The sequence below is a fragment of the Medicago truncatula genome, chromosome 1 (genome assembly GCF_003473485.1).
Source record: "Medicago truncatula cultivar Jemalong A17 chromosome 1, MtrunA17r5.0-ANR, whole genome shotgun sequence".
Taxonomy (NCBI): Eukaryota; Viridiplantae; Streptophyta; class Magnoliopsida; order Fabales; family Fabaceae; genus Medicago; species Medicago truncatula.
Window position 1 is genome coordinate 43,656,484 of NC_053042.1, and position 24,402 is coordinate 43,680,885.

General features: G+C 32.2%; 3 protein-coding genes and 1 non-coding gene across 4 annotated transcripts; 1 reads left to right on the forward strand and 3 right to left on the reverse strand.

Annotated features, from left to right (window-relative positions):
- Positions 1-129: 129 nt before the first annotated feature.
- Positions 130-4,753, forward strand: LOC25484768 (BTB/POZ domain-containing protein At1g03010). The gene is made up of 4 exons (XM_013613755.3): positions 130-616; positions 2,293-2,359; positions 2,605-3,774; positions 4,050-4,753. The coding sequence occupies exons 1-4, from the start codon at positions 525-527 to the stop codon at positions 4,584-4,586; spliced, it is 1,866 nt and encodes a 621-aa protein (XP_013469209.1). The 5' UTR covers positions 130-524; the 3' UTR covers positions 4,587-4,753.
- A 161-nt stretch (positions 4,754-4,914) lies between these two features.
- On the reverse strand, positions 4,915-4,987 carry TRNAR-ACG (transfer RNA arginine (anticodon ACG)). Its single transcript has one exon. It is a non-coding gene; the product is annotated as a tRNA-Arg (tRNA).
- A 2,744-nt stretch (positions 4,988-7,731) lies between these two features.
- LOC25484770 (monothiol glutaredoxin-S6) lies at positions 7,732-8,058 on the reverse strand. The gene has a single exon (XM_013613756.1). The coding sequence runs from the start codon at positions 8,056-8,058 to the stop codon at positions 7,732-7,734; it is 327 nt and encodes a 108-aa protein (XP_013469210.1).
- A 7,044-nt stretch (positions 8,059-15,102) lies between these two features.
- Positions 15,103-15,529, reverse strand: LOC25484772 (monothiol glutaredoxin-S6). Its single transcript, XM_013613758.3, has one exon. It carries the CDS (start codon positions 15,461-15,463, stop codon positions 15,155-15,157), a length of 309 nt encoding a protein of 102 aa, XP_013469212.1. The 5' UTR covers positions 15,464-15,529; the 3' UTR covers positions 15,103-15,154.
- Positions 15,530-24,402: the final 8,873 nt, after the last annotated feature.

The window sequence follows — 24,402 nt, forward strand, 5'->3', positions numbered from 1 at the left end:
CATCATTTAATTTCAACTTTTATGACTTCACACATAATAGGAGTTAATTGGTACATGCTAATACTACTAATTATATTATGTGAGTACTTTAAGTTTAACAAGCTATTATTACATCTCCCAAAAGCACTGCAAGCTGCAACCCTTCCTGATTCCTGCAATTTCTTAAGACAAAAAACATGTAAAAGAAAAAGTCCACTTACTCATCACTTTTCACCGAAAAGTAAAAAGCACACACACCTGTGTTTTCCTTGACTTTAGATTAATTTATAGACACTCATAAAGTATGTTTCAGAATCACCTCAAATTCTATAGAACTGCATGAACTCATGTGGTTTTCGATTCTCCACAACTTTCCATAGGTAGAAAATAAAGAAGTGGCTCTCAACAAAAAGAATATCTACCAGGAGAATGGCACCATAGTTTTGTTTTGGAATGAGTTGTTAACATAGTGACTTCAGTCAAAGAGTGACATTACTTAAACTAGTGGGGTGCAAAGGTATCAAAATTTGCCAGATTTTGTGGAAATGGGAGTTGTCACTGTAGGTGAATTTAAGCCTAGTGTTTCAGGGAAGAGGAGCTTTCGTCCAAGCTCAAGCATAAGGCATGCTACTGAATGGTAATATTCTGTTTCTTGTGTGTTTTTACTATTCATTTTTGGTTTTATATGAATGTTTTTGGACCGCGGTGAGTTTGTAGAATCATATGTCGGCAAAATCACAGTCTCATCGTAATTTTGTCAAACTCACCGGATACATTAGGGTGATTTTTCTTTTTCTAAGGTGAAGAGAATAAATGTAGTGAGGACTCAATGAATAGAAATTAGGCAGAAAGACAAAAATTGATCTAATGAGTAATGACCCACTATAATATAAACTTTAAGAACAAATCTTAATTTTTTTCCCTCTGTATTGTCATTATCACATGCCTAGAAGTAGATTTTGGTCTAATAATTGGATTCAAATTCTCTAAGGTTAATACTTCTTGGTTTCATTTTTGTGGGTCTACATTCTACAATTAATTCAACTGTCCTTTTCCCATTTGATTCTGAAGGTACCAGCTGGGAAACTTTTTCTTTTGTCTTGTAGTGTTGCTCATGTGTTACTTAGTTCATCCCTTGTGTGCTTATTTTAATTTCCAACCCTCCAGAAGCATTCACATAGACAAACTGACACGTCGATATGTCAAAATTTGTAATAATTTATGTAAATTAATTAAATGTATGTTATTATTTAATGTACATGATACCAAATACATCTTCGATCAGAAATATCGGTGCAATAGAGTTTCCCATCTAATTTGGTTAACATATTCATAACCTATGCAAACTTATGGTGGTAGGAAAAGTAACACGTTCAGTTTCAACCATCATGGTATCGTTTAAACATTGAAATTGGCAGATAAATTAAGCTTAACACGTGACATTGACTTTGATGTAATTATGTACACTCTAGACAGAACCATACTATGGTGTTGCAGCGTGGTGAATGTCAAAATCCCACGTGTCTTTTATGAAAACTCCAATTAACATTTGTCTGCAATTATTCACGTATGTTTATTATCTTTAGGTAGCCTCTATAAGGCTATGTTAGTAGAGTGTGTCTAATAAGATGTCACCGACTATAAGAAAACATTTTGGCTGTACATAGCCTTAAACATCAATATGACAATACTTGTGTGGCACAAATCCTTTCCCTTTCTTATCAGTGAATTTTACTCATCAATGATTTAGATTAATGGGTTCCAGTGTTTCACTACAGTGCCATAATAACATATTCCACAATATTTTTAATTATACTTTAACTCGTGTAACTATATAAGTCTCTGAAGGTGTAACACAGTGATACGAGTTGAGACGCTGAAGGAGTTTAAAAAGGAGGTTTAGGGTTCGATCCATGCTGTTAATAATTTTCTTCTCCCTTTAACAAACTAACCATTAACATTTCCCTATAAAAAATATTGTCTAAGGCAATGTTAAAGACTAAGTAGTCCCACTCAAATTATGTATTTATTGAATTGGGACCATTCTCATCTACGTACTTGATCTTGCAAGATTACTTTGTTTTTCTGTTTGTGGTTAACAAAACACATACATTGAACTCCACCTTGTACATTAAATTGCATACACTATATACCTAATATCATATACATGCTGCAGCATAAGACTATTCTAAGGTCTCTAATATAATTGCACTTTGGTAATATGTATATATAGCTGCTTCAGTTGCCACTACTTTATATTGAATTTTCCATGTCTACCATATGCAATTATTCAGCTAGGTTTGTGTATTACAGGCCGATATCTGATGTCTCTAGTGATCTTAGCATCGAAATAGGAGCTTCATGCTTTGCACTTCACAAGGTAAAAAAAACAAGCTTCCTTTCTTATATGTTACTGCATATTCAGCATAGTGTTCTTTGATAAATATATACATGACATTTTTTTCTGTATAGAATATGCCAACATGCATGAGTTTTACCTTACTGATAATTGATCATAAAACCATGAAAATAATGCTCCATGTTTGTTTTTTTTTCTTTCTAAAATGAAAAGAGAGATAATATTGAAGTACTAATATGTTGTTTGCAACTTTTTTTTTCCTACAGTTTCCTCTAGTTTCTAGGAGTGGAAGAATTAGGAAACTATTGTTAGAATCAAAAGATTCTAAAGTTTCGCGCATAAGTTTCCCTAATGTACCAGGTGGTGTGGAGGCATTTGAGCTAGCTGCAAAATTCTGTTATGGAATTAGCATCGAGTTCACTCTCTCCAATGTTGCTATGCTAAGATGCATAGCCCATTTTCTAGAAATGACAGAAGAATTCGCCGAGAAAAACTTGTTGACGCGAGCCGAATCATATCTAAAAGAGACGGTGCTTTCAAGCACAGCAAACTCAATATCCGTTCTTCACCGATGTGAAACTCTCCTACCAATTTCTGAAGAGATTAGCCTTGCTAACAGATTAATCAATGCAATTTCAAGTAATGTGTGCAAAGAGCAACTTGCTTCTGGTTTGCAAAAACTAGACCATAGTTTTCCTTCTAAAATCATTGAACCTGAAACACCTTCAGAATGGTGGGGAAAATCTCTTACTGTTCTTAATCTTGATTTCTTCAAAAGAGTTTTATCTGCAATGAAGTCAAAGGGTCTTAAACAAGACATTATCAGCAAAATTTTGATAAACTATGCACATAATTCTCTTCAAGTAGTCAAAGGAAATTTACTTGATTTAGAATTTTTGAAGAAACAAAGGGTCCTTGTTGAAACAATAACTAGTTTACTACCAACTCAATCAAGGAAAAGTCAGATTCCAATAGCTTTTCTCTCAAGTTTGTTGAAATCTGCAATAGCATCATCAGTATCTACTTCTTGTAGATCTGATTTGGAGAGAAGGATTGGTCTGCAACTTGACCAAGCAATTCTTGAAGATATTCTGATTCCAACAAGTTTATATCAAAACAATAACCACAGCAGTACTATCTATGATACAGACTCAATTGTGAGGATTTTTTCCATTTTTCTTAACTTGGATGAGGAGGATGAGGACGATAGCCGAATGAGAGATGAAACTGAAATGGTTTATGATTTTGATAGCCCAGGATCGCCAAAACAAAGCTCAATTCTTAAGGTATCCAAATTGCTGGATAACTATCTTGCTGAAGTAGCTTTAGACCCAAACTTGCTTCCATCAAAGTTCATTTCACTTGCTGAGTTACTTCCTGATCATGCGCGAATTGTAAGCGATGGACTCTATAGAGCAGTCGATATCTTCCTTAAGGTGAGTAGTTTTTTCTTTCAAATAAATCAACAATCAATTTAGTCCCTCAAATTATCAGGGTCAGACAATTTGACCTCTAAAAGTAACAAAATTGAAAATTTTCGATCACATTAGTCTCTGTCGGACAATTTCAAAGACTAAATTGGCCGACTCATCAGACTAATAGGATGAGCTATTTCCATTTCAACTATTTTGGAATATTAACAATTTCACGACAAAGTTGATTTCAAAACAATTTTTGTGATTGACTCGATACTTTCTACTATGTTTCATAGGTTCATCCAAACATGAAGGAGTCAGAGAGGTACCGATTATGCAAAACTATCGACTGTCAGAAACTATCACAAGAAGCATGCAGCCATGCAGCACAAAATGAAAGACTACCAGTTCAAATGGCAGTACAAGTTCTATACTTCGAACAAATCCGTCTACGCAACGCTATGAACGGAGGAGGACACAATCAACTACTTTTTGGTGGACTTAACGGTCAATTCCCTCAACGTTCAGGCAGTGGTGCAGGAAGTGGAGCAATGTCACCTAGAGATAACTATGCATCAGTTAGAAGAGAGAACCGTGAGCTGAAACTCGAAGTAACAAGAATGAGAATGAGACTCACTGATTTGGAGAAAGATCATGTTTCTATGAAACAAGAGCTTGTTAAGTCTCATCCTGCTAATAAACTCTTCAAATCATTCACCAAGAAATTAAGTAAGCTTAATGCATTGTTTCGGATGAATGGTATTAAGGCGAATGGCGTTGGTTCGGAGAGTCGGTTTCCTTTTCCAAAGAGAAGGCGTCACTCAGTTGCTTGACTACAAAGTAAATGTTTAACATGTAATGAGATTATGTATAGTTTATATGTTGCATAGAGTGATTGTGTTTATTTTTAAGTTTTCCATAGTTTTTTTTCCTTGTTCTTGGATTTGCTTTGTTTGGTTAATGGCACTATTAGATTATAATCTGATTAAGAATTACAACACCATTAATATATATATATATATATATAGTCTTTGTATTTGATTATCCTCTGATTAAGAATTATAAGCTCTAATCACGAACGATAACAAGCTAGCAAAATGATATTGCCATGTCAAAACAATAGTGAAATGTAGTAACAAAAAAAACAAAAAATTTAAATTCCGACTTCACTGGGGATCGAACCCAGAATCTCTGGTTCCGTAGACCAGCGCCTTATCCATTGGGCCATGAAGTCATTTGTGATAACTGATCGATACACACAAGTCAAATACAAATGAAAAATCAACTATTTCATCCAAGCATAATATATATATTTTTTGTGTGCAAACATTATATATTGTATTTTTTTTATTAGATTAGATTTGAAATTGGTAGAAAAAAAACATATTTATAAAATAACTTGCATATATTATTTGAAGGAAGGAGATAAGTTTCAAATTCGATCAGATATATATGATGTAAAAAATGTGTTTATCAATGGTATATTTTGCAAGTGTAAAAACAGTGGCAGATTATGTAAGGGCGGTTGATTCAAGTCTTATGAGCCATATGTTATCATGTCACCTATGACACCTCTTAAATGTTATTTATGATGTTAATTTTGGTAGGCTAATTTGACTTCTTAAAAAAAGAAGGGTAAATACCTCTTTTCGTCCATATAATATTAGCGAATTTCGATTTTAGTCCCTGTAAAAAAAAAGATTTAGATTTTGTCCCTGTAATTTCAGATTCTTCCACTTTTGATCCCTCATTCCACCACGTTAGCAGAATCTGCATACATGGCACGTAAAATGAGGGATCAAAAGTGGAGGAATATGAAATTACAGGGATCAAAAGTGGGAGGAATCTAAAATTACAAGGACGTAATTGATGCAGATTTTGCTGACGTGATGAAAGGACCAAAAGTGGAAGAATCTGAAATTACAGGGACAAAATCTAAATCTTTTTATTTACAGGGACTAAAACCGAAATTCGCTAATATTACATGGACGAAAAGAGGTATTTACCCAAAAAAGAATCTAAGAAGAAACCGATTTGATCTCTCTTCTCTATTTCTTTGATGTTCTAAACAAAAGAACCGTAATATTTCATTTGTCTTTCTCTCACTTGTATTTCTCACAAACAATAAGACTTTAGTTTACTTATTATATTAAGGGTCTGATTGGTTAACCCCATAAAAGAGCTTTTAGCTTTTAGCTTATAGCTTATAAGCTCGTTTGACAAAAAAAGCTCTGTTTGGTAACACTTTTTCACCATGAGCTTATAGCTTATTTCACGAGCTTATAAGCTATTTTTCAGAAGCTATTCCAAGTAGCGTTTGAGCTTATAGCTTCTCACATTTTCTTCCAATTTTACCCTTATTATTTCATTTAAATTGTATTTTTATCCATTATAATTTTTATAATAAGCTACGTAATAAAGACTACAATCCCTTTATTCCAATTTTTGTATATATATCAGCCGACCTTTTTTTTTTTTTTTGAAAAAATATATACCTTCGTTTTTTTTATTACGAAACAAAATACTATTATTCTATTAGTGTTACTTTTTTTTTTTTTGAGGTAAGTGTTATTTTCTTTATTCTCTGTTATTAGTATTACTCTATTAGTGCTACCTTTTTTTTTTTTGTTTTTGAGGTAAATGTTATTTTCTTTATAAAGTGAAAACACTTAAATGATAATAAATATAAGATAAAATTTTAGTGAATAAAATTTAATTTAATTTATAATACATAGGATATATTAAATTAATAAATTTAAAGTATTTTTTTAAAGAAAAATTAGTTTACAAAATTACAAATATTTAAATTAATGATATAATTTTTATTATGAATTAAGAATATCCTTTATGTCATTTTACATTTATCAGCTAGTTGAACTGTTATTTTTACCAAACACTTCAGTTAGCTTATCAGCTAAAAGCTATCAGCTAGCTTATCAGCTATCCGCTATTTTTACCAAACAGAGCCTAAAAGAACTTTTTGCAATTGTAATTTGAATACACATCAACCATTATATATTAAACAAAATTTAATTGGACTAAATTGGGTCAAATTTTTATAAACGAGTCATCGAAACTGAACTAAACTGCATATAATTTTATCATTGAATAAAATAATTTTTTGACTAAAAATCAATTCAAATCACATCGCAAGCCCCTTACTTCCAATATACAAAACTCAAAGGTGAAAAGTACTTAGAGCTATGGTTCCCTTCAATGTAGTCAACCGTTTGTTGCATTCACGTATTCGGCACATCCGTAGTTCTTGGGTTAAGATCAGACATTCTATATTTCAAACTCAATATTTATTTATTTATCATAAAACAAAGTAAAAATTGTATTGAAATATAGACGATATGATATTAATCCAACGACTAAAGTACCGAATAAGTGACTGTAAACGCTAGTGAGTATTGACAATTGTGCAAGGTCATCTCTTGGCATCACAGTGGGGACCGTGGATTCCTCGACATCTTTCATGTGTCCATGCACGTATTTATTTCCTTTTCATCTTTCACTCTGTCATTCATTCTTAGCAGAGTTTCTTCATACATGTTCCACGCTTTTCACTAAATTTTATGATGAAAACCTCAATACACACATTATAAACGAGCTTTATGTTTTTTGATAATACATGGCATGCTATGAACACAACTATTTTAGGCTTAGTAACATTCAGTACAAGTAGTTAGGCTATAAGAAGTAGAAGCTCTATTACTAGACTCTCTCATGATTGTCCTACCTAGGAACTGAAAGTATTGATCACAACACCCCTTGAGAAGATTATATTAACTCATGCATATATATGGTTATATACTATGAAGCACAAAACTCAGACACAAACACGGACACGTCGACACCAATAATAATTTGAGAAAATAACATACTTTAATCTAATCATATATGTCAGACATGATACATATTTGACACCGGAACGCGCCTAATCCAAAGAGTATTTGTGCTTCATAAGTTATATATCTATCGACTTATTGGACCCCAAATAAAAATAGGTCTAGCCTTCAAAAGCAACTGAGCAAGCTTATTTTGGACATTGAGGCTTATGACTTGATTAACACCACCTACAAATTGTTGTCCTATAAACACAGCTGGCACACTTGGTCGACAACCAAGCTGAACCAATGCACTTTCTATTTTCTCACCATTTACCATTTTGTCAATCTCAATAACTGTAGAGTTGGCACCAAAGCTTCTTATCAGAGCTTTCACAGAATCCCCCATGCAACAACTGCTCTTGCTAAATATCACCACTGGCTTATCAGCTATCAATGCTGCTACTATATACATTGCTACAAAATATTTCAAATTTGTACCTTTTTATATATGAGTGACTTGAAGAATTTTCTTTGCTATTATGATTAAGTTGAGCACATGAGAAGGTCTATTTATTGTAGCTTCATGATCGGTGGTTTTAGAATAATATTTAAAACAGAAAAAGGTTTTAAGAGTTGTCATTGGTGGATTAATTCCCAATATTCTTTTTGTGATATTGCTTGATAGTAACCACCAATATTATGCTTTTACATAATAATGAATCATGAGTAACTTATGGGTGCTTCTTTGCTATGTTAAGATTGGCTTTGTATTTACTATTGCAAATTTTATTACTTGAAATTAAAACTAATGTTATGTTATCTCAAGTCCATTTGCGAATTGCATAGTGAAAATCATTTCAGGATTAAGCTATGATATATCACACATATTGAATCATCATTGGCTATAAAATAAGTGCAGGTGCATTTAGTACACATTCTCTGTTTTCCCCTTTTTCCCATTTGAGAAAGGTAAAAACGTTACACCACGTAACAATATTTATTTTAACCTTTGATATATCGTGGTTCATGTTTTACCGCAATATAAAGGTTTATGACCGCTACCATGACCACAACCAAAATTTAATTTAAAACCATTAGTGCGAAAATGTAAAAAATGACCGTCTTAGAACTAAAAGATGACATTATATATAGCAATGATGTTAATGAACTTGTTAGTATAGAATATAAAGACTTAATAGTATTTGTGAATAGGAATACAGAGAGGTCAATTTACTCCACCGGTCCCTAATTATAAACATTCATTGGAAAAAGGTTAGGAAAATGCTAACAAGTTATCTTTAAATATATAGACACGTGTTTTTAAGACAAAATTTCTTTCGTTTCTTAAACAATATCCTTAGAACACTTGTTAGCATGATCAAAAAATTATCCTTAAATAATATAAACCCGCTTTCAACTTTCTAAAAGTACTTATCAATTTTTTTATGGTCATAATCCTAATTAGTATCACTAATTTGCATAGTAATATGAAAAGTCAATATTGAGTACATTATGCACAAAATACAAATTAATATTTATAGATAAAATCGACACTTTAACTACACTACATACTTTTCTTAATAGTATACGTGACATTTACAACTAAGACTTATATTTAGAGGCTATCATCTTGATTTGGATTTCCTTTCTTAAGCATTCCATTACCAAGTAACAATAAAATCAACATGGTAACCATGCCTTTCTATTGTGCTCGTATTTTGAATCGTAAATATTGCTGATTTGAAATGGTGAGACAATAATGTTCTAACTAATTTGATGTGATTCATTATTACTATATAAACAGGTTGAAGAATTTGAAAGAGTATGAAGAACACTAGCCATCGTCCACATTTCGCTGCTGCCTCCTCATCGGTTCCACCTAAAGCCTCCTCATTGGTCGCGCCTGCCTCCTCAATGGTGAGACATTGCTGGTCTCCACTTCATGCCACTCCCAGTTGGATCCGTGCAAGATATCTCAGAAGAGTAAGAATAGTTCACTGTTTTTTGGTTTGTTTACTTGTTCCTGTGTGAATAATTTTGAGTCCTACAGTGTACATCTGTGGAAAATTTTCATAGATGTCATTTTCAGACAAGGTCATCGGACACAATACCGATATTGACACGCCGACATTAGCAATAATTTGAGAAAAGAGAATAATTGATTGAAGCAATATGTGTCGGTGTTTTGTTAGTGTCATACACCAAACGCGTCTTCAATCTGAAGTGTTACCGCTACATTGGTTATTTAAGTATGACACTGAAATTAATATAATCAGAGGCTACCCTTGTACCTACAAATTTGTTGCCTGCCATTTTTGAGTAGACAAAATACTACAAGCTTTTGCTTATTTTTTATCTTGTTTGGAAAGATTATGGTGTTGATGCTGTTGTAAAAGACCTTTCTCATTATATATGATATGATCCTTGTTGTACTATTCAGCTCAATAGAGAAGGTGTTTTGCTTTTACGTGGCTTGGACTTGAGGCTTTCAAAGGATCTTCCTTCTGATCTTCAGAAGCTTCGTTGAAGGTATATCAAAGATTCTTCTTTTCTTGTATGGTTTTAGAAAGTAAAAAGAAAAATGCTATTTGTCGAAACACGAGGAAGAGTATTTTGATTGATGATTGCGTTCGTGAAAATAAGTTAGGCCCTAACTCAACTTCACAAGCTGTAACCTGAAGACTAATTAATCTCTATAAGCACTATTTATACTATATCAGATCATATCATCAGGGGATGTGAGACTAAGCATACCGCGAGGAAAAGCCAAGAGAGTACTTAGAAGGACTAAGAAATTTATTTATATGACAAGTAATTGCAGTTTGTGAAAATTGTCATCTAAATTTTCAGGTAGCTTTTAATGCATTAAGATTTGCTGAGCCCATTGAGGAACTTGGTAACAAGATTGCAGAGAGAATGAAAAGCAAAGGACCTTACCTTGCTCTTCATTTAAGGATGGAAAAAGATGTATGGGTGAGGATGGTTGTCTTGTCTCCCTGGTCTAAGTCCTGAGTTTGATGAGATTATTAACAATGAGAGGATACAAAGACTAGAACTTTTGACAGCAAGATCAAACATGAATTACCATCAAAGAAAAATGGCTGGAATCCTTTGAATGTTATGGAAGTTATGAGGTAATTCTTCTATCTATCTGGCTACCAAAATTTTGATATGGATTGTATTCACAGCTAATTCTCGGTATATTGGCTGCCAATTGACTAAAAGTATTCAACTATTATTTTTATTTTTTTTGAAATTTGCTTTTTCCCTAATGATACAATTAGGTGCATCCTTGTGGAGAATGAACTGTGGAACATTTTCCTGAATCTAGATTTCTGCTTTTTGTGCCAGACCACCATTAAGGATTTGTTCCCACCAAATCCTTAGATAAAGTTGAGTTTCAGTTCATGCTAACTGGTAATCAACCTGTTTGACAGGGTGCGGAGCTCTTTTCTTTGAGGTATGAATTGACAGTTCCATTTGCCAGGTTTGTGGCAATGAATGGTCTGACATCTTTGAAAAGGTATCAAATAGCTAAGGTCTACGGAAGCGACAAACCATCTAAAGGAAGACACCGTGAATTTTATCAATGTGACTTTGATATTGCAGGTTCATCAGCAAAAATCAGCTCATCCAGATTTTGAGGTTGTTAGAATTTTGACTTAATTTTGAGGTTGTTAGAATCCATGATGAGCTGAAATCCCTGCTGCAATTTTTTTTTTCCTTCTGAATTTGTAGAACTACTTGGACTGTTTAGCGAGTTCATCATTTGATATTTCTATAACCATTATTATGGTCTGTCTATACATAGTTTAGTGAGCGGTTATTGGCATAGCACAATATCATAATATGTATTACTATAACTGATGAGCTTATACGTTTCATTATTTATTTTGAAGTACAACTTTTAATGCCATCTTTGTCGGCATCAGGTCTTAGACTTGTGTTGCTATCAGACTACCTGCTGGTGATGAGTTTTTGCGAGCTAAATCTGAATGATTTTAATCAACCTGACTCATGTGTTATGCCTGCATGCTGATGTGATCTTTGCAATGATCTTGTTAAATGTGACTGGTTTACTGACTGTTACTATAATTTAACCTTATAACTTTCAAAAACATAAAAGAGAAAGAGATTGAATCAAAACCTGCATATCTAAAAGAACACAAGTGGAATAACGTGTTTGATCAACATTAAAGATAATTATCACAAGTGCTATAGCAATAGTTGCTACAGAAAGTGAAACATTTGTGTCATTCATTGTAGAGAAACTAAACTAAATACTGAAGTAAAGATACTACTTCTAAACTCAAACATAAAACACTTTTTTCTTAGTTCTTGAGAATGAAAAGTGAAAATACTACTTCTAAGCTACATAACATAAAAGGAACACATCTCGTGACACTTCTTAGCCATCTCAAGGTCTGCCTCGACAACACCACCTTTCCATTTCCAACGGGATATTTCACCAAGAACACGCAGGAGGTGTTGATACCCCCAATGGTATGTGCTTCTAAACTAAATGTCTTCTAAGTGTGTAACATCTGTCAGAGGATACCCTTTGCAGATGTATAGTATTATTGGCACTCCATTATAACTTATGTTAATTGAAAATCTTCCATGCACCTAAGCCTCAATTTTTGTGCTTCTCTTAGTAATGAAGCACACCATAACATATATAAGGTGGATACGTTTGATTTTTTCTCTGATCGTTTGCTTATTGGAAAAGGATTTATTTTGATACTTTGTTTTTCAGGTTTGTTGGAAAAGTGATAAGATGCTTGTATTATTTGAAACACCAGCAGGTTTTGCCCTTTTCAAATTGTTGGATGAAGGAAAGCTTTCTGAATTTCAGGTCATTAATATCTCATAAACTTCTTTACAAACTTGGTTTCATTTTCAGTTTTTTTTACAATTTTTAGTGTAATGGATGCCACAGTGCTTTATTACCCTTAGTTACTTGGTAGCTTTTCTAGCTTGGAATATATCATACGAACCATGGAATGCATTTTGATGGAATTTTGAGGTCCATTTTCACTTTCTATCTCTCTGCTGAATATTCTGTTCAACATCCATCATTGCATTCATCTTGGATCCTTCATCTTAGGGTTCGTAATCTCAATTTGTAATGTGTTCATGGTGATTTCACTAAGATTTCATCTATTTATCTAATCTCGATCATGTGATTCACCTTCAACTATGCCTGTTCATGATATTTCACTAAAATGTCTGTTAGTTCTAAGAATGTTTGATGGATTTTGCCATAGTATTTTATCACTGATCTGTTTTATATGAATGCTTGGAGGGGGTTTAGATTTACCCTGTTCTTGTAAGCAGGGAAGCCACAGAGACATTTGCTCATAATTGGGTGGAGTGCATTTGCGAACAACAAAAAGCTAATGGCTCTTTTCCAAGACCAGTTGGGTATCTCCCTCGCCCTTATAAGGTTAGCTCTCTTATCTGCAGTTATTAAATTCTCAAAGCAATTTTATTAACATCGAGGCTGTTATAATTGTGGCTTTTGATAATTCTCAGGGACCTCACTCGCGTAGAGAAACTAATGACTCTGTTAATGATGAAACAAGTGAGGACAATGTAGAAGAGGAAAGAAAGATTATGAGAGGTACAAGTGAGGGCAGAAGAGGAAAGAAAGATGATATGTACATTTACTGCAGATGATAGGCACTGTTAGTTACTTAATGTTAACTGATTTGAGAATATATTTTAATATATAATAAGCCAAATACCTCCCTAGGTTCTTTAAGTTTCACGTTTGTTTCAGATAGGTCCTTTAAGTTTCTAAGGTTTCAGATAAGTCCTTTAAGTTTCGAGTTTGTTTTGGATAGGTCCTTTAAGTTTTTAAAGTTTCAGATATGTCCTTTAAGTTTCGAGTTTGTTTTAGATAGGTCCTTTCTATCAAATCAACTTTGGCTTAACGGAGGTTGATAGAAAGGACCTATCTGAAACAAACTCGAAACTTAAAAGGACCTATCTGAAACCTTAGAAACTTAAATGACCTATCTAAAACAAACTCAAAACATAAAGGACCTATCTGAAACCTTATAAACTTAAAAGATCTATCTAAAACAAACGTGAAACTTAAAGAACCCAGGGAAATATTTGACCTATATAATAATTTCTAAAAGTTTGGTCGTTATTGCTTTTCTTACCTAGTTCTAGATAAAACATAGTCAATAAGCATGCCAACTTATGAAAACAGCATAGAGAATATATTGTAGTAGCAGGTCAACTTATGAAAATAGTGCAGTTTTTAAAAATGTACAAGATTGGATAGTGCAAGCGTACACTAATAATTAGTGATTGTGAAAATAATTATTTATCGACATTTTAAGTATATTTTTCACAATCTAGCTCAATCACTTTTTGGTTAGATACCCTAGAAAAATTAAATCATAATAATATAAATAGTTAGCAAGAAACTATGAAATTGCTAGGAACTTTCGGCTAGAGATTTACTTTAAAATTATTATGGCAATATCCAAGCCAAACAGTCAGGAAACTTAAATTTTGGACAGCGAGAAGCTTCTCACAGAGCGCATATGAAAGAAAGGATGCTTGCCGTTGAAGGTGTTTTTTTTGCCAGGTATTAGTTTCAAAATAGCTAGGAATTTCTAAATATTAGTTGCCAATTAGCTAGGAAATATTTTGCTAGGCAATTTGCCGCCCCAATCCATGCTACGGCCAGTATGACAGCTAAATCACGACTAAATGGTAGGTAAATGACTTTGCTAGAAATTAGCTACGTGTTAGCTACGAACATCTCGTAGCAAATCCCTGATTTTCTTGTAGTTATTAAAAAAACCGAAGAGGTAAAAAATTTAAAATAAAATCACTTCACCACTTGCTCAAAAAAAAAAAAGAGTAAGATTTAAGGTTAAAAATTGCAGCTAAATTTTGATAAAAAAAGTTGCAAACAAATTTAATCATTTTGCATGGAAAGTGTCGTGAACTAAAGAAAGGTCTGTCCTATTATATAAGTTAAATAAATTTTTAGTCCTCTGAAATTTTCAAACGCATCACATATCACATTCTCGTCATACCTATTTCCTACATTTTCGGAACCGCTTTAACCTTTGACTTGTGTTTTTTGCACATCATTTTCTTCTCAAAATACCAAAATCACATTGGGGTTGGGGGTAGAGTGTACATATTGACGCAGTCGGAAGTGTAGAATAGCAAGCGCCAAACCTAAAAACCCTCCTACATCATATTCAACTTCAACATCTAAATATCACGGTAAAAGGTCTATAAACTCACGGTTTGCCCACCACTCAACCAACACATAAGATATCTTTATCAAACTTATGATACGTAAATCGAACCTCCTTATTACCTACGTGAATACTTGGACATAGATAGCAGTGTGTTTTTTGTGAAATGGAAAAGAAAAAAAGAATAAAGTAATAAAACTTTTAATATGTAAACAAAGCAATAATATATATAAGGCGTAAGTGCTCACATCACATACATTATCTATAACCATGATATATAAGCTATACGTGCATGTAGAAATCAGTAACAAACAGCTATCTTTGATTTGATTCAAATTAAATCCATATAGCTCCGGCATTCATGAGCATAGGTACTAACTCATTCCGAAGATGAAGGGTCATGATTCTTTTAGAGCCACCAATGAATTGTTGGCCAATAAACACAGCTGGTACACTTGGTTGGTACCTTAGCTGAATCAGTGCTCTTTCAATCTGTGTCCCATTTGTTATCTCATCAAGCTCATAAACAATTGGGTTTGCACCAAAGCTTCGTATCAATGTCATAATGGAGTGGCTCAAACAACATGTGCTCTTGCTGAATATCACCACAGGTTTATCACTTACCATCCTTGTAATCATGTCCATGATTAGCTAGAATTAATTTTGATTAATGTTGATGAAGTAATGTAATGTATTGGAAGAGTTTTGAGCTAATTTTCTATATGTAGAAACTAAGCTCCGATAAAGGGATATATATAGGTTGCATTCATAGTGTTGAAGATTGCATATTGTTTGAATGAGATGTCTATATAGTAAAAGAATAAGATCTTAAGAGAAAATTTTAGCGGATTCCCGAGACTGTTTCTGTTCTGCATGTGTGTTTCTATTCATAACAAGTTGCATTATTAGACAATACATGTGAAGGTAAATATAATGAATCCAAGATTTTCTATAAGATAAGATTCTTGCTCGTACATAAGGTATATTTTTGTCCATATATCCGGCAATCTAATTAACTACATACTTATTATCACCATAATATGGTTTTGCAACACTAACTCTGTATATTACTACTTAATTAGCAGTTATAATATATATTGCATGCAAATTACAGAGTAGGCATAAAGCTTTGGCAGGTCTAAATGTTTTTCAACTCCACATGAAAGATACCACATTCCATTTTTATGGATGTATTTGATAACATGACAAATTTAAATTAAGAAACAAAAGCATATCTTAAGTTAAGGCTTGAGACACTTCCTTGGATGAAGGTCAAGGAACTTCTTAATTATCTATATGTAGGCATAGACACTATTTGGTGTTATCCAAAGAACACTTAGATGATACGGTATAAAAACTCTCTTTCGATTTAACCAGAGGTTTTGAGTTCAAATCCAGTTTTGGGAATGTAACGGTGTTAAATCACTTGCCACCCGTTGCGATCCTACCAATCTCAAAGGATTACTCTCTGTTGCAGATGATACTGATTCACACAAAAATGCCACCTATTGCGATCCTACCAAACTCGAATGACTAATCTCTGTAATTACGCCCAAATGATACTGATTCACAAAAAAAGTATATTTAGTGTTCCACAAACGCCTGTTTTTGACATTGATGTATGTGTCATATTTAGGAAGAGGAGAGATCAAATTACACCAATTTAAAGTTACACAAATGGTACATCACTTAATAACGTTTATATATCTCATATAAATTTTAAAACAAAACTAAAATCATTTCATACATTATTAAAGTGCAATATATTGGGCGGGCCTATCTATGATTGTTTGATAAGAGCAATATATGCTAAAAGCAGTAAGGAAGAGATAGAACTAGAAAATAATGGGAATATATATACGAAAAAAGTACTAGAACAAGAAGAGTGTTACTCTCAAGGACAGTACTAATCAGAAGCTAAAGACGACATGATTTTCGATTTAGATTATGCCTTAATTTCCAGATTAACGTTTAAATGAGTCCTGAACTATTAATAGATTATGACTTACATTAGCTTAACATTTTTCCAGATGCTAAATATATACTATATTCCCACTTCTGAACTATTTATAGTATGCTCAGAACACAGGTTTAAACGTGTGGAAATATATGTGGTTGTCACAACTTAATTAGATTATGGTCGGTACTTGGTACAGACTATTTATCAAACAAAATATGTCAGTGGATTTTGTGGTAAATGGAATCTGAGTATTATATCTTCATGTACGTGAAAAGTTCAAGTTAAAATCTCAGTGCTGAATCTGCATATGTTATCGGACTATCAGCTATATATATTGCTTTATAAGTTCTTCAACTTAAAATTAAAAAAATAAAAATCAAACTAGTGCTTTCATAATGCCATAGATTATTGAGCATTATTTAATTATCGATTGCTGAAAATAGTTAACTCTTTGGTGCTTTCATTTCGTTTCTGAAAATACACGGACATTTTATAGATTACAATCAATCATTCCAAAAAATTATATATACAAAAGGAGTTATTATCCAAAAAAGAAACCAATGATCAGTTAATTTCAAGAGAAAATTAAGTAACAATCTATATGGGCATTAGCAGAATTAATGATTATGGATTTTTGAATTCGTCAAACATTTTTATTTTTTTTTTCAAAAAACGAAAAGGGAAAAATAAGAATTTTAAAAACAAAATGGGGTAGGAGTACAAATTAAGGAGTAAGAAGTAAATATTCATAGAATTTCAGACTTAGTATTGGGCCAGGCTTTGAACTTTGTATACATTGAGCTACCAAAGCCTGTAATCCATATCAAAGTCTCTTAAATAATTCCTTTGAATTACACGATCAAAAAATCTTCAGATGAGTGAAGTCGTCAAAGAGAAATACTTCTATTAGGTCAATGTCAATAGAAAAATCGTTGTGGGTGCCATCTTTTAAGAATGTCGGTGTTAAGAGTTTCACATTGAGTGGATAAAAGTGTTTAATGTAAGATTTTTGGACATCAAACTTTCTCAACTAATGGATTAATTTACTGCTATTAGGTCAATGTCAATAGAAAAATCGTTATGGACGTCATCTTTTAAGAATGTCGGTGTTAGGAGTTTCATATTAAGTGGATAAAAGTGCTCAATGCAAGACTTTTAGACACCAAACTCAGGTCCCTTTTAGACATCAAACAGGTGCGTAAAAACTCAGATCGATGGATGAATCAATACGTTAGTAATCGGTCCCTTTTGGATTAACAGAACCTGACACGTTTTAACCCATATTAAGGGATGAGTCCAACACGTTACTAACCAAACCACCTTTTCGAGTTATAAAACCATATACTTTCGGGTTTACGAATCCAACCACCACAAAATAGGCCATGTCTAATACCACCCAATCTCTAAACAGAAAAAAAACACAGTAAAAAAAAAAAAAACAAGACAACCAAGCGAATTTCAGATCATAAGAGTCCAACAACAACTGATGTGTAAATACACCATTAACGAATCAAAAAGCTAGTCCAATGTGAGTAGAATGAAACCTATTGCGAGCAACACCAATGATAACAGCTACACATTAGATTTTGGATGACGTGACAATTTCATGTAGAATTTGGATGACGTGTCTAAAGGATAGTTTGAGGGTATGAATTAAGAAATATAATAGATAGATATGAAGAGAAAAATAACTTAAGTTACATACATCCAATAAAAAATCAAGCATTGGTGTCAAACTTGCAACAAGAACTACAATTCTTCGTTTAACTAGCCTTGTGGTGGAACTTACATAAACATATATAAAACTAAAATGATTTGAGGTCTAATATAAGACCTACGAATTTCAGGGCCTAAAACCCTTGATTTAGCCGCAGCCCCCTTGGGTCGACCTTGAGTTGTGTTTCTTTTTCTACTAATTTGATTTTGTACCATTATATTTAAAAATAACATTTTAACTATTTTTTTTCCCATTAAAGAAGTTTTTCGGATCAGCCACCGGAGGTAAGCCATTATTATTAGTACTGCAATTTAGGGGCTAATTGTTGCTTATTTTTTTTAAATAAGAATAAGTTTTAATGGGTTGTAATTGTGTTTGTTTGAGCTTTATAAACTAACGAGAATCAATTTTTTTAAATAAAATTGAGATACTACTATTTTAGTAGTTTCTAAAATAAAAATATTGTGTGCGCTACCTGAAAAGGGAAAATCAAAGAGTGGTTTTTCACCATTCCAAATTAATAAATAAAAATTAACCTGTACTTCCCATAAACATCTCTAAAAATAATATAGACTTTTCAAATAAGGTAGGTTTGGAGATGTAACATTGACGCTTTTTTTTTTTCTCTTTCTTTCTTCCGCTTAATAAGGTAGGTTTGAGGATGTGTATTAGAAATGATGTTGGTCTAGTTTGTTCTTGCTAAAACGGATTTGTTTGCTCCTCTGTGTGATGTTGATGTGGGGGAGGTCGTCGAGCTACATACAACTTTGGAATGAGTTTCAGATCTTCAATTCGACAACATGGATTTTGTTCTTGATTCTAAAAAAATTGTTGATTCAAATATAGATGATAATAGTGTGTTTGATTGTATTATATATGCTTGTAGATGATAACTAATACGCCGAGTTCAATAGGTGGCAAACGAATGGGGCCGCTTACGAGTCAGTTAAGACAGACCCGTTTAATCCTAGCTCCCATGTTCTAGATAATGTATCCTCATATATTTGACACATTTTAGCTGATGGAATAAAATGAATTTCTTCCTTGAAAAAAAACAAACATACCTTAGTTAGATGCAGGAGAAATTCCATAACTTTCATCATAGAATCCCTATACTTATTGTGAATGATAGTTTATTCCCATTTCACTCAACTAACTAAACATTGAAAACGGGTCCATTTAATCTTTACCATATTCTTAAAACGTAACATTCTATAGATTCTTTCTTTCAAGTTGTCATTTTATTCCTTTTGGAATACAATTGTTTTAAAGCCCGTCTTGAGGGGTGCAAACAGCTCAATGGAGTTGGGCTTCTAGAAAAAATATTGTCTAGTAAACCATTAATAAATATAGGCTTAAATATGATAATCATCCATGTAATTTTGGTCAGTTTTGATTTTCGTCCCTGTAATTTTTATTTTTTTTTGAAATACATCCCTGTAAATTTTTTTTTGTTTGAAAAAGGTCCCTGACCCCACTTCATGTCTGACTTGACATGTTATTCGCCACGTGGCAGTTGCTGACTGTGCAACTTTTACCACATGGCAGTCCATGTAATTAAAAAATAAAATTCTGAAAATTATTTTTTTTTAATTTAAAAATATGAAAATAAATTTAAAAATCATAAAATATTTTCCGAAAAAAAAAATTGAAAATTAAAATTTTCGAAAACTTAATTTTTTGACATAAAAACTATTAAAATTAAAAAATTTGAAAAAAAAAAGTGAAAATTAAATTTTTTTCGAAAATAATGACAATTATATTTTCAAAAGTTATAAATTTAAAATAAATTATAATTTTAAAAAATTTCTAATTTCTTGTTCTTTTACGAAAATTTTAATTTTAAAAAATTTATTATTTTGCAAAAAAATTAATTTTATTTTAAAACTATAAAAAAAATCAGAAAATTATTTTAATATTTTAAAATTTATTTTCAGATTTTTTAAATTGTTTTTTAATTTATTTTATTATTTTAAAAACAATTTTCAGAATTTTAATATTTTGTGGCACTCCACGTGGCAAAAGTTGCATAGTCAGCAACTGCCACGTGGCCAAAACATGCCAAATCAGCTGAATAGTGGGGCCAGAGACCTTTTTCAAACAAATTTTTTTACAGGGACGAAAATCAAAACTGGACCAAATTACAGGGACGATTATCATATTTAAACGATAAATATAGGGCGCAATATTTATATATTAGTATTATGTTTTATTTTTCTTCCTTTTTGCTTCTTTTATTAGTATTTTTAGTATGACAGGACTTTGATTTATTAAGGGTCTATTTTGACATGAGAACTGAGCCTCCGATTACACAGGGACGACCCTTTTTAAAGAATGTGATTAAATATTATGATTATAATTTTTTTCTTTATATACCAAAATGCTTGTAGTTAGTTTGTAAAGAGAAGAAGAAAAGACCTCTTACACAATAAGACTACTTCTTTGGGACTGTGATTAGAAGTGTTATTTTCTTGTAAAGAAAAATAAGAAGTGATATAGTCTTTGAACTTTTAAGAACAATTAGAAACATCGTGCCTAATGGTTTGATGGTGGTTTCAAAATCTTGAGCTATTTTTTCATAAACTATTCCAACATGAAAAGCATAACTTTTCCTCTCAACTAAAACCATAACCGTGTAGCCTTTTCAATAGATCAAAATTATTGCAAATTCACCCAACACTCCGTTTCTAGTTGTATCATATAAAGAGATAGACATTCCAATACCACAAGCAATCTCAAATAATTTCTTAGGTCTCAAATATCTCAAGGAAGATTGGTAAGACATGTCCATATTTGATCATTTGTTTGTTTCTAGACACCAACATAAAAGTCTGGAATTCATTTAGACAAACACATGATTCAAATTTTGAGATTCTACGCACCAACCGACTAGATTGTGCCAAGTCCTCTAGAGAAGAAAAGAAAAAAAATAAAAAAAAATTTCTTTGCAATTGAGATCAAATTTCACTTTACGATTGAACTCCATAACAATATCAGATATCCTTTCAACTCTTTTGTAGTGGTTGACTTCTCTCATTTTCTCCCTTTTTATCTTTTGACCGGGTCAAACCTGATCTATTACGTTTGGGTCGAGATAGTTTGTAAGACAGAATTAATAGTTAAAAATTTACCTCTTAAAATAAATAAGTGGGAAATCTATAGTTAAATTCACAACCCCTACATATATAATGTAATCCTACGCCCATCTCTTTTTTTTTTTTATTTCTTTTACGTGACACACATCTTATCAAGTTATACATAATATTTGTACATTGTACGTGCATAATTTGATCATCACCATTAAAATTGTATGCAATACATATGTATTAATTTGTATATAAGGATACTCAAATTTTTTTTTTTTAAACATATACCCAATCAAATCATACAATATAAATATTTGTGGAGATATTTTAAAAACTAATATAGTAAAGTGATATTATTATGTGATTTGATTGGATGCATATGAAAAAAAAATTATGCCGTCTATGCATATAGATTAAGGGTCCGTTTGTTACGATTAAAATAAAAATGATTTTGACATAAAATAATTTAGAGATTCTATTTTAGAGATTTTATAAAAAATAAGAATCTATTTTGTGTTTGTTTACAGTAATAAAAATCACTTTTTGTAAACAAATAAAAGGGATTTTTTGTTAGAAAATTAGTTCAATCTTTTAAATCATATTTTCTCTCTCCTCTAAAAAAAAATCTATTTTTTGAGAAGCTGCTCTCAATAGCTTCTCATTTGAAGTTGTTTTTAGATTATTTTTAGATTCTGATTTTTTTAAAAAGTTTTAACAAACGGATGCTAAACTCTTAAAAGTGATTATTTAAAAAAAAAAGTGTTTTTTTTTCCTTAAAAAAGCTATAACAAACGGGCTCTAATTTCTTTCGTTAGACCTCAATTGATAGTTTTGACTCCATCGACCTTGATCATACATAAAACAAATTTTTCTTTTTTGAAGAAAACATGCTCTTTGCATTTCATTAATAATAGGCTTAATTGCACTTTTGGTCATCGCATTTAAACCAACGAAACTGGTCCTGCCTTTTTCAAATCGAACAAAACGGTCCCTATACTATCATGTTTTTTGCACTTTTGGTCCTTACCCCCATTTTAGCTGCCAAAAACGCTGATGTGTCGCATTTTTTGATGAGGTAAGGACCAAAATCACTGATGTTTTTTGCACTTTTGGTCTTTACCCCCATTTTAGCTTCCAAAAACGTTTTTATTAGAAAAGAGAAGAGACCAAAAAATGTGACACATCAGCACTTTTGGGAGCTAAAATGAGGGTAAGGACCAAAAGTGCATAAAACATGATAGTATATGGACTACTTGTTCGATTTGAAAAAGGCAGGACCAATTTCGTGAGTTGGTCTAAATGCGAGGACCGAAAGTGTAATAAAGCCTTACTAATAATAGATTAAATACAAGATGAGATACGAAAAGTGGAAAATAAACAATAGGGCTAGATAGAAATGTAGCCTCTCCTACGAGCACATGAACAACTGCATTCGCTTGTTTATATTATTGATATTGCATATCCTTTATATATTAGAAATTTATGTCGTCGATACGTAGATTACCGGAAGAAGAAGAAATAACACTGTCCATACGTAGCTTTGGAAAGTTTTAGCACACTAAATATGAAAGAAAGTATCAAGTGTCATATTCCTAATCTAATGAGTAGAAAAAGTCTGATTTCAAAATTTCTCGTCAATATAAGTCTTCAACTTGGCAAACACACCCGTAATATTAACAAATAATGTTTATGGTAAATGGGAAAAAGAATATTGGGAGAATTCTATCATATATCACCAGACACCAAAATCAACTTGAATTAGCAAGGTGTCAAAAGTGAATACCGATCGGGTAGAATTCTAAATATATTGAATATGGAAGAAGGATTCTCTAGAATAGAAGTAAACATGATCAACATTCAACGGGAACAGTCAGCCAAGGAATTTATACCCCTAGAAGTTGAAATTATTGATTAAATCGAACATTTTAAATAGGGTTGGGATTTTGATGAGATCCTTAAATCCATTAAAATAAGCTTTTTATAGGGAAAATAATCACTAAAATGTGAAGATAATATTCCTATATATAAATAATATGAAGCAATATATACTAATAGATAATATATATTTGGACGGTTTTTTGTGAAGATAATATGTACACACATATATAAAGTTAATCAAGACTATTTTTAAGGTAAATCTTTAATCTCTGTTAAGTGAATCCATCTCTAATGATGGAAACCAAAGTTTCAGTTGTGATCATAATAGTGTTCAAGTGCAGATTGTGGTTGCATATTGATATTGCGGCCTAGATCTCTATATTGTGGAACTTTTTTTTTCAAAAGCCTCGTGCCTAGGGTTGTAGTTAAGGATCCCTTCTATACCCCAAGGGGCCATGTATACACATAGGATTGTCGACCTTGACACTGTTTTTTATTCTCATGAATCTGATGCTAGGACCAACGTGAGAAAGTGGAAAGGAATTGGATAGACACTTATCTTTCTCCACATCATCCTCACAGCTTAGAATCAAAGAGACTAAGACATAACATATTACGTAAGAAGGTAATTAATTAGAGATGATAAGGACACATCAACTCTATAGGAGAGTGGAATCAATTAATCTTGATTTCCCTTTTCTTTTATTTTCTTTAGCATTTTTCATTTCTTCTTATCTTTCTTTTTAGATAAAATTAATGTGTTTAAGATAGAGATGTCAATTTTCTGGAGAGGCAAGTGAGGAGCCTTACATAGACCGTCTTATTTCGCCCCCAACATGTAGGTTTGTTTTTCCCGCGGGAACAAGGACATGAGAGGTGATGGCCAAAGGAGATGCTAACATTTTGAAGGGTGGTGACAAATCAGGTTTTTCTTTCAAATCGA

Coding starts and splice junctions, on each gene's coding strand:
- LOC25484768 (XM_013613755.3), top strand. CDS start 525: ATGGGAGTTGTCACTGTAGGTGAATTTAAGCCTAGTGTTTCAGGGAAG. Junction 2,360..2,604: donor CATGCTTTGCACTTCACAAG/GTAAAAAAAACA, acceptor TTTTTCCTACAG/TTTCCTCTAGTTTCTAGGAG. Junction 3,775..4,049: donor CAGTCGATATCTTCCTTAAG/GTGAGTAGTTTT, acceptor TATGTTTCATAG/GTTCATCCAAACATGAAGGA.
- LOC25484772 (XM_013613758.3), bottom strand. CDS start 15,463: ATGGACATGATTACAAGGATGGTAAGTGATAAACCTGTGGTGATATTC.
- LOC25484770 (XM_013613756.1), bottom strand. CDS start 8,058: ATGTATATAGTAGCAGCATTGATAGCTGATAAGCCAGTGGTGATATTT.